The 10,559-nt window shown below is 41.9% G+C and overlaps 1 protein-coding gene across 1 annotated transcript; it reads right to left on the bottom strand.

The window, feature by feature from the left end:
• Nucleotides 1-5,129: 5,129 nt before the first annotated feature.
• selenop (selenoprotein P) lies at nt 5,130-9,122 on the bottom strand. Its single transcript, XM_030358493.1, has 5 exons — nt 8,967-9,122; nt 8,049-8,279; nt 7,332-7,544; nt 7,054-7,171; nt 5,130-6,952 (listed from the first exon to the last, which is right to left on the bottom strand). The coding sequence occupies exons 2-5, from the start codon at nt 8,249-8,251 to the stop codon at nt 6,611-6,613; spliced, it is 876 nt and encodes a 291-aa protein (XP_030214353.1). The 5' UTR covers nt 8,252-8,279; nt 8,967-9,122; the 3' UTR covers nt 5,130-6,610.
• Between the last annotated feature and the right edge of the window lie 1,437 nt (nt 9,123-10,559).

Genomic DNA, 10,559 nt, shown 5'->3' with positions numbered 1-10,559 from the left:
TTGAGAAGCCGAGCACAGGTTGTCTTTTCTCCGCCAAAAAGGTGTGAACTCTCACACACACAAACACACACACACACACACACACACACACACACACACACACACACACACACACACACACACACACACACACACACACACACACACACACACACACACACACACACACACACAAACACACACACACAGCATGCTAATTATCCAAATACAAATTCAGTAGAAACATTGACAGAAAGGTGTTCTACTCACTAGTAGTGAGAAGTATTGTGAGAAGCTGCTATTCATTAGTCCTCTGTTCACAGAGTAGCGCTGCCAAATGGAATGCACATTGCCATCACCTCACATGAACTACGAATGAATGCCAGGAACTTTTTTTCCCTCATAATGGCGCAATTTAGAAAGGCGGACAGGCACTGCCTGTGAGCCATACCCCTTTGGATAGAGAAGTGCGTTTGTGTGCATGTGTGAGTAATATGTGCGCATGTCTGGCAAAATGGACAAAAATGTCAGAATCATGGTGAAGAGTTGGTCTAATGGACACAGTTTTCATCTGGTTGGGAGGATTTTGCTCAGAGCGGTTGGCCTCGCCCGTGCCATCATCCTCTTCATCGAAGTACTCATGTACTTTTAACGGTCGTGTCCATTATGAGTCAGTGCAATTGTGTTAAAATGAATACTAACAGGGAGCGTGCCGATAACGTTTTTCAACACAAACCCCCTAATAAGCAGCTTAAAAGAGTTGCTATTATTTCCCATCAACCTCAAAGGGAGCTCAGTTCACATGCTAGCTTCGATAATAGGATACGTGCCCGATAGCAGAGGAGACGGGCGGGTACGCTGCACAGGGAGAGTCCTTTGAGCGGGGATGGGTGGCGTAAGATGTGTGAGGTGCACACTACCTTGGCACTTCAGCTCTGTGTTACAGCGAAATGTATTATATTAGAATGGCGTCCAGACAGCCTCAAAATAGACAGGGCAAAGTGATAAACAAAACCGAATGCATCGTAGGAATGGGAAATAGCCAGGCTCAGGACTCATTTTGAATGGCCACATTATGTGAGTGACACATCTCGGTACATCAGCCGAATGGAACAATCATGGACATACTTTTAATGTGAATGTGTCATTCTCGCTCTTTCTTTCTCTCTCTCTCTCTCTCTCTCTCTCTCTCTCTCTCTCTCTCTCTCTCTCTCTCTCTCTCTCTCGCTCTCTCTCGCTCTCTCTCGCTCTCTCACTCTCTCTCTCTGTTAAGCTCAGTTGCTGCTACCCAGTGCTACAAATCTTACCAGCATGTTGAAGCTCTTACATATAAAGTCTTAATATATTTATTAGTGGTATGCAATTATATACCATTAATGTAACTAATAACAAACAATTGCTGCTTACAACATATCGTGTTGTTTCTAGACTTCAGCCAGCATATGAGTATTCTAGAAAGGCAACATTCAACTATATTCTCCTTTCACAAATGGCTCCTGTGTACAAAAAAGAAAGTAACAGATTTACAGTGATGTTCCTGATTACAGTCTACGGCTATAGGGTCATACCACAAGCTAAAATTGGCTTTGACTTAAGAGGCGACATTTTGTATTTTCATCAACAGGGACACATTTTGACCAAAGTTGCATCATATTGTGGTCTTCATTTAGCCTCCATGGTGACTTCATTACACAGTTGCCGTCAGTGTGATTTTACTTTGAGAAGGAGCTCAGGTATGACAGAAATGCCACATAGTGGTTGAGAAATCTAGCAGTTAGAATATATCAGTGTGTGTATGAAGGCGGAGCTCAATCCGATTGTTGAGCTGATTCCATATGGGATGGGAATAATATGGGATTGTCAAGGTTTCAATGCGATGTGCCTCAATATGACTATATGGGTCTATGCAAGTAGCATGTTAAAAAGAAAGGTCTCTCTCAAAATGGTGATACATAGCACATTTCCATGGGAACCCTTGTTTAGACTTGCGCTTCAGATGTTTACTAAAATACAGTGTTTCTGTCAAATGTGTATGCCAATTTCGACGTCAACGCATTATAAAGACAGCACAAAGGATTAATGACGATTTGATTGCAGCATTTACAGTGGTTCTTCAAGCAAGTCAAGCACTTTGTGTGTCAGATGTAACTATTTTTTATTATTTTGTACATCAGTCCAAACTCAAGCCTTTCGATTCAACTTTGAAAATGGGTCTCCCTTTGTATCCATTGTGGTGATTAGTGATCTTAAGGAACCTACAGCATCAATAAGCTTCAATGTATTTTTACAAACGTTTTTGTCTAGAACATACACTAGCATTGATTGATGAAAGGCGTGTGCTGTAATACTGCGTAGAGAGTGTTTTGTATGCGATACAATAGAGTAAATTAGGTAGATATAGGTAGATGTATACCAGGAGGACATATCAGTGAATAAAACAGATTACATGAAGGAGGTACTGTCCATCTCCTTCAACTTCTTTTTCCCCAATATGTGATTTAGTATTTTAACCTTGTTTCTATGGTGGTTTAAAAAGATAACCTTCTGTGTTTGTGTCTCTGTATACAGCCTGCAAGTATTTCCTTAGTACCAGTATCCAGATATATTTAACTTGGATCGCTATCGATTTTATATTCTTGTTTTTATTATAAAATGTTGTTCTTGCCTAAAATCCAACAGTATAGAGCTTTGGCTTTTCATACCATAACTGTCTTCACCACCATATCTCTAGCAATTGTCATTACAGACACAATTCCCCAATGGCCCCAATTTTCTGTTGTATATATGAATTTCCTATTGTTTATCAGTGGCTTTCCATCAAAGTCGACGTGCAAACCACTGCCCTTGGCTGTTATCTGCCAACAGACAAAAAAGGGAATGTGTCAGAGCTTTACCTGAAGTATACAGGGCTAGGAATTCAGTTCCCTGCATATTCGATAGTTGGTCTGTATGTTAGACTTATGTCATTTAAGCTGCTGTTATGTTGTTACTGTTCATGTAGCTGTTGTTGTCGTTGTTGTTATCGTCAATAGTTTTTCAAGAAGCTCCAAAATAAAATTGCCCATCTTTGTCACTTACGTGTCTGTTTGTGTGTATGTATTCAATAACCTGCACGAATAATGAGTAATAGTAAAAACCAACAACAACTTTTCAACCCAGAGACGCTTCAGACAAAGACTATTTATATCAAACGATAATCTCTTTCTGTTCAGTCAAGCAAATATCACTTTAAAATGGTTAAACAGGCTCATTGAAATTGTGTCAGTGATCACATGTGAATCAGTCAATATTTAATTGTTGATGAATACAGCCCCCATAATGCGAGAACAAGATGCTTGTTGCATGGTTAAGATAAGCTTGCATAGCAGGTCTAATGAGACTGGATTCACAAAATGTTCAGCTGATTGTATGCATCTGTTTGCGTGCGTGTGTGTGTGTGTTTGTTTGTGCATTGTGAAAAATGCCCTTGTGCGATTGAAAGAGCATGTTTTTAGATCTGTGCTGAGAAAAAGAGTGCTACATTGTGCGTGTGATTGGGTTCACTTGTGTGTGATTCGCTTCCCTCTTCTCACTGTCTCCGCTGGGCTAAGTGGACATGAAAGCTGTGCAGAGGCGGGCGTGCATCGCAGGGAAAGCATATCGGACAATTAAGAAGGAGCCTGTGTACTGTGTGGCTCTGTGTGGGGCTGATTGGATCAGAGGGACAACCACTCACAGCTCTTGGTCTCAGGACATTGCAGGTAATTACCCATAAGTCACTGCTCCTCTGTATTGAATCTTTGGGCCAATTACGCCCCCATAGGCAGTCCACCTAGCCTTAATTTATTACCCCCGCTTGCTTGTTGACCTTTCTGAAGACATGTTCTAGAGGTGCTGTTAGATACATTTCATGGCGGCAATGTTGTATGTGTAGCCTGAAAGAGAGCGGAGGAGGGGATGTCTTAAATGTATGAAAAATAAATGCAAAATATAAAGGCCTATACAAAGAAATGCTATGAAACTGATGAATTCATTCAATCAGTTATTAATTGAACTTTATTGTAACCAGGAAAATCCCTTTGTAGGTTATCCTACACCACGCAAGCTTCATCTTTTATTTAATTTGGTAGTTTTGTTATTTTATTTAATTGTAGGACTATTATTTGGTTGTCTTGATTAGTTTCAGAAGCGCTTCTTAAGGCTATATTTAAGCAACGGTAGATAAAAAAGGTTGTAGCCTTATCAGAAAATGCATTTAAAAAACGCAAATATTGAAATTGGTCAATGTTTCCAGATTTGCCTGCCCATTTATTTTTTCTGGATCATGATGTCCACCTGATGTCCACCAACTCCCACAGAACAAATTCAGAGCACTCTATATTTCTAAAAAGTATTTATGTATTTATGTTCACTTGTATAATGCCCGGTCCAGTACGATTAATTGTAGTATTAATCAATCGCATAATAATGAAATATGCACATGCCCATATCATAAAGCCATGTGCCTCTTTGGGTGTCGACGTCACTGAGTCACACGAGCTCAACTCTCCGGCCACGTGCAGAATAGTTCCCCAGTCCTCCTTCCAGTCCCGCCCCCAGAAACTCGGCCCTCCTCCACCCCATAAACAGACACACGCACACACACACACACACACACACACGCACGCACGCACGCACGCACGCACGCACGCACGCACGCACGCACGCACGCACGCACGCACACACACACACACACACACACACACACACACACACACACACACACACACACACACACACACACACACACAAATCTCAAATGTAATAAAATAAATAAACTCAGGTCAGAAAGACGTTACAGCTAATGACAACATTGAACTCTCATGCAGGCTCGAACAGAGTGACACACACACACACACACACACACACACACACACACACACACACACACACACACACACACACACACACACACACACACACACACACACACACACACACACACACACACACACAAATCTCAATTGTAATAAAATAAATAAACAAATTCTGCTATTCCTATATCTTTTTCCGGTAGCACTTTTTCATGGCTACTCAAAGCTACTTTGATCATATGCTTACGCAGCCTCATGTGTAAGTGGCTTGGCACCAAGCTGAATGTAGCACATCTAATAAATAACCCATCCACACAATTCGTTGAAGGGTCTTTTTATTCAACAGAGTGTAGTTTAGATCAACGACACAGTGAGATACATCTTTCTGTGCAAACATCAGGTCTCTGGGTGACTCTTGTCTTCCACCAGATACTTTCATTGAGTACAGAACATGTTACCAGGCCGCATGCGCTGTCTTCCAACCCTCCGTCAAATGAGAACAATCCAACAATTTATATTTTTTTCTGACAATTTAGCAAAACAATAAGCATAATAAAATGTGTACTATTTTAAAAGCGCAGGGGTGTAACTGGAAAAAAAATAGGAAAGAAATATATTTAAGTGGAAATAATGTTTACCTAATTTATGTCTAAGTAGGTAACAATTGCACAGATAAAGCTAAGTTACCGTGCAAGAGTTACAATGGATTTATAATAGAATGTTGTTGGGCAATTTCAAAAGTTGAATTAGATAGCAATCAAACTCTCGGTTTGCTTTAAGTGTGCTTTCTTTCATTTCAGAGTTTAGACCCTCAATACTCATTATTTTGTTCATCATATCTGGTTTATGAAGAAAAAAGCTATTTGATTTGTGCTGAATAAGTATACGTATTTGCTGGAGTTTATTCTTGTGCATTAATGCTTTAATTTGTATAAAATGTCCCCTTACCCTTAATTTCAAGATAATTCCCTATTAACTTCAAATCAAAATCAGTGGAATTTGTTCATGTTAGTGAACTCCGACCTCCCCTCTCTCCTGCGTGATATCAAACACGTGCCACTAGTCCATAGTTTATGCACGTACCTTCATTAAGGATGGAGAGAGCAAAATGGAAGTGGAGCAACAGAAACATGATCATTCCAAACCCCGAGAAAGAAAGGGAATCAACCACTAACAGAAAACGTCAGAGGCAGGTGGAAGTCATCTTCTTATGTAGTTATTTATCAAAAGGTTCAAATCCAAATCTATTTCCAAATCACACTGTGTTGTTTAGTTGTAATTGAAACGTGACCAATGAGCTAATTGAAAAGATGTTGTTCTTTTATGAATAAGACTGACTTTAAGACCCACCCCTGCCATCCCCTAAGAGGTGCTTCCATTCTTTCTCAGGGCAATACTTGCTGGTATCAGCAGAGCGCTTCGCCCCAGTGTTGAAAGCGGATGGTACCTTTGAGGACTGATCGTCAGAGCACAGCTTACGCCTGTGCTCATACTCAACTCTCAACACCTGGGGGTCAGGCTCACTGGGCTGGCGGAGGCTGCTGTCAGTCAGCCGGGGGCAGGCGTCACTGTCAGGTCTCGGTCACCTGATTGGTGGCGTCGCCCGCCGGCCCCTGTCACTGTCAGGAGGCGGGGAGCGCCTCGTCACAGTGTCAGGAGTCCAGCAGCTGCTTGCGCCCCGCGTCGCTCGTCAGCCTGCGTCAGTGTCAGCGTCAGCTGCTGCGGAGCGCGCCTCCGTTGCCGGGGAGAGCGCTCCACTGTCAGCTGCGCCTCGACTTTCACATGCCCTGGCCGGCCGCTCACGGTCGCTGCATGACAAGCACGGCCTGGGGCTCCTGCGGCACCAGGCTCAGGTCTGCAGCCTGCTGGCCGCCAGAGTGCAGCAACGACCCGCCGTCGTCGACCCCGCCCTGCTGAGCCTGCCCCGCGACCTGCTGGCCGCCATGGTGATGCCTGTGGCCGTGATCGTGTCCGGCGTGGGCAACAACCTGCTGGTCGCCATGGTGATGACCCTGACCGTGATGACCACGACCGTGCCCATCCCCATGCGCCACCCCCTCCTCTCTGACGGCGGTACCCACCCCCGCCGCATCAGGCCTGGCCACTACTGGCCTGGTGCACTCCGCTGGAACGTCCACGCTCTGTCGGAGAAGAGAAGGAGCAAACACCGTGAGTCTCAAAGATGAAGATGAAGACGTCGGTCTGTATGCGCACGGCTATGATGGATATGGGCATCACATACCTCATGTGAACAGTCCCCACATATGCGTTTGCAGTAGGTATCTTTGATGGCGTTCTCTACATGACCCTGCCCGATGATGGAATATGGCAGTGTGATATGATAGGTGAGACGGCCACACCTGATGTGTAAATAGATATAACAAAAAAAGTGTTTAGAATTTCCTTAAACATCAAGAATGTCAAATTCGATCAAGAGATTTTAAATGATTTCAAAGAAAATGTTCAGAGGATAGTATAATATGGCCGTGTTAACATATCTGCCGGTGTGGGCGACCTGACCTGTCATAAATAAGGAAGTCATCCTTCTCCCCTTTCAAGGCCTGCCACACATCGGCATCCTGGTCCCCCTGCTTGTAGAGGCTGATGCTGCTTGACAATCTGGTGGTCAACATGGAATGCAGGCGCTGGGCTTGTATCCCCTGGTGGTTGATTACCATGTAGTTGACATTCACCAGGCCCTGATTTTCAAGTTTCTGGCGTAGGCCGTCCATACTGTTCACAGACAGAGCAGACAGAGCATGCAAGAGCATCATCATCATCATCATCATCATCATCATCATCATCATCATCATCATCATCATCATCATCATCATCATCATCATCATCATCATCATCATCATAATCATCCTCCACATCATCATTATTAAAGTTGGTGCTGGTTTTATATTGTTATCTTTTTTGCACAGTGTGGAAGAACTGAATAATCGAGTCCAGTTCACTCATAAATATATGTTTAAAAGGGAAAAGCTTTTGTATGTTTGAATTCTATTCTATTGTAACTAACCCAGTCTACATGAAAGGACTGGCACATCTTAGCATTGAAATGAAATGGAAATTGTTGCCTGCTTAGCACAAATTACTTATTTTATGAAGAGCATAATGTGAGAATGCTTGTGGGGACTGGCAGAGGTAGTATTGCCTTTATTTCAGGTTTGGGGACTGTAAAGTAAATAGTAAGATGTCATTCTGCCAGACAAAGTAAAACTGTGCACGTACTTGGATGCCTGCACCAGGCAGAAAAGTCAGCTAGCCTGCAGCAGTGCCACAACAGTCACCCGGCCCTCCGCCTCCTTCATGGGCATCACCTCCCCGATCTTCCAATCGGGTGGCAGCTGACACTGAGGCCCGCCTCCCTGGCTCTCTGCCCCGCCCCCAGGGAGCAGGCAGAGAGCCGAGAGCAGGCTGAGGCACACCCACATTGCTGCTGTGAGTCCTCACTGCCCTGATCTGAGGAAGGGTAGAGGAGAGGAGCAAGAAAGGGAGGGAATGGCAGTTTGGAAGATTTTGGAGGAGTGGAAAGGGGAGGGGAGAGTGGGAGGGGAGCACAGAAAAATGTTGTCAACATCAGCCGAGAGGAATGAGAAGTACAAAAGGGCAATGTAGTGTCAAGGTGTATGTGTGTGTGTGTGTGTGTGTGTGTGTGTGTGTGTGTGTGTGTGTGTGTGTGTGTGTGTGTGTGTGTGTGTGTGTGTGTGTGTGTGTGTGTGTGTGTGTGTGTGTGTGTGTGTGCGTGTGTGTGTCTGTGTCTGTGTGTGTGTGTGAATGCGCGGATCCCTCTGGGTGTGTTTAGATTAAGTAAACTGAAGGCCATTTTATATCATGCACATAATTTATCTTCGACGCAAACATTTTTGCACATATACATGCACACTTTGTGCTGAACATTGTTGGACAAGGGCCAAAACTATTGCCAGATAGCAAACATTTGACAGTGAAAATATACCATTCAATGTTTACAATATTTATCAATAGTCAATACTTGCTATAGACATTTTCTCTTTTTTTTCGCAAAAGAGTAGAAGGACTTCATTAAAAAAAAAAACATAACACACAATCCATGTATATACCTAAATTAATTAAATTCCAATAACAATATTTAACAGCATGGATGGGAATCTAAGTTGTTTAGCTTACCTTGTGTGTTTTTGATTCTCCTTCAGCAGAGTTCTTTCTTGCAGTCGACTGCTCGATGAAAAACAAGTCCCCCTCCCTCAACCCTCCCTTTTATACTCAGCCTGTTGTTTTCCTGTCCATAAGGAGGACAAAGTTCAGTCCTCATTGCTCCTCTGACTATTTTGCTGACTCGTGCACATCTTCAAAATTAGTGATCCTGTTTTTCTGTCTCAGGGAGCAACATGTGAGGGCCACATTTTTCTCTAGCTAAGGAGCAATAGAGGCTTTTTTTAGAATGTTGAAATTCACACCTTTTAGGGAACACCATGGTTGTTTTACTATGCGTTACTTTTTCAGAACTATTCAAACCTTAAAGCATTATTTATTTAATGGAAAAAAAAAAGCTTCTGTTATGACATCCTGTTATTTGTTGTAAGCAATAAAATGAATCAGACTGCTGGTCAAATTATGTTAATTACATTGTTACAATCTACAGATGGACGCTAGCCTGTGCAACAGAAACAAAGACTCTATAGAGCTTTTAAGAATTGGTTAAAGAAAAAGAGTTGTGCTTAGCTGCAATTTGTACTGAGGCTCAAATGTTAAAATATTTAGAAAAAAGCGAAGTTACTTTCAGTTTTATCTGTTGTGAAATATATCCCATGTGAAAATATGTTGCGAAAGATTCAACTTGTTTTTGTGTTATTTGGTTGAAGACAGTTAATGTAGTCGACAATTTTGCTAGGAAGTCTAGTTACACTTATTATTTATTAAATTACAATATTACATTCTTACCACTCTAGATGCTCTTAAGTGTTTTTTTTTTTTTTTAATGTAGGGATGCAGGATGGTTAAAACTGTCACTCTGCATTTTGGGTATAATTTTACTAGACAAAAAGTCGATCAGGAACGCTGGCCTGCTATAGAGTACACTGACAATCTGATCATCAGCCTACCAAGATATTGTAAAGAGTCAAGACTCCACTGGACCAGGCTTATAGTCAAGAATGTTTGATCTAGATAGCAGATTAAATAATGTTACTCATTGACAGTACCTGGCATGCTAACAAGTAAATTTCAGCAGGACACAGGGATCTTTGTGGCAGGTTTCATATGACTCCTGAGTGTTTTACACAGCGGCCACGTTGCATAAGCAGATTGTAGCTTCACAAAATGCTCAATAAAAAGAGGTACATTGCATTACAACACATGGTTCATACATTTGTTTTTTATTTTGAATGTAGCTGTTATGATTCTAACAAAAAGGGAAAAATAATAACTGCTTTGTGCAACCACTTTGAAGCATTGATAAGAGTAGTAAGTAGTGAATTCCTAATTTGTAAAGATTTTTTTCTACATTGATACTCATTGGTAAACGGTTCATAATCAATTATAAATTATGAATAAGTTAATGAGACAATGGTTTGGCAATTTACACACTATGGATAAGTAATGCTTTGTTAACACTTAATAATGCTGCAATGCATGATTTGTCCAGCTAGTTAGAAAGCATTAGGCAAGGATTTGTGTGAGCTTATCTAAATTGAGGACTAGGCCTATCTATTCCTGACTAAACATTTAAAAATGTTATAAAAGTTATAAAAGTTAATGCTG

This window comes from Gadus morhua, chromosome 6 (genome assembly GCF_902167405.1).
Source record: "Gadus morhua chromosome 6, gadMor3.0, whole genome shotgun sequence".
Taxonomy (NCBI): domain Eukaryota; kingdom Metazoa; phylum Chordata; class Actinopteri; order Gadiformes; family Gadidae; genus Gadus; species Gadus morhua.
This window is presented reverse-complemented; position numbering and strand designations above follow the sequence as displayed.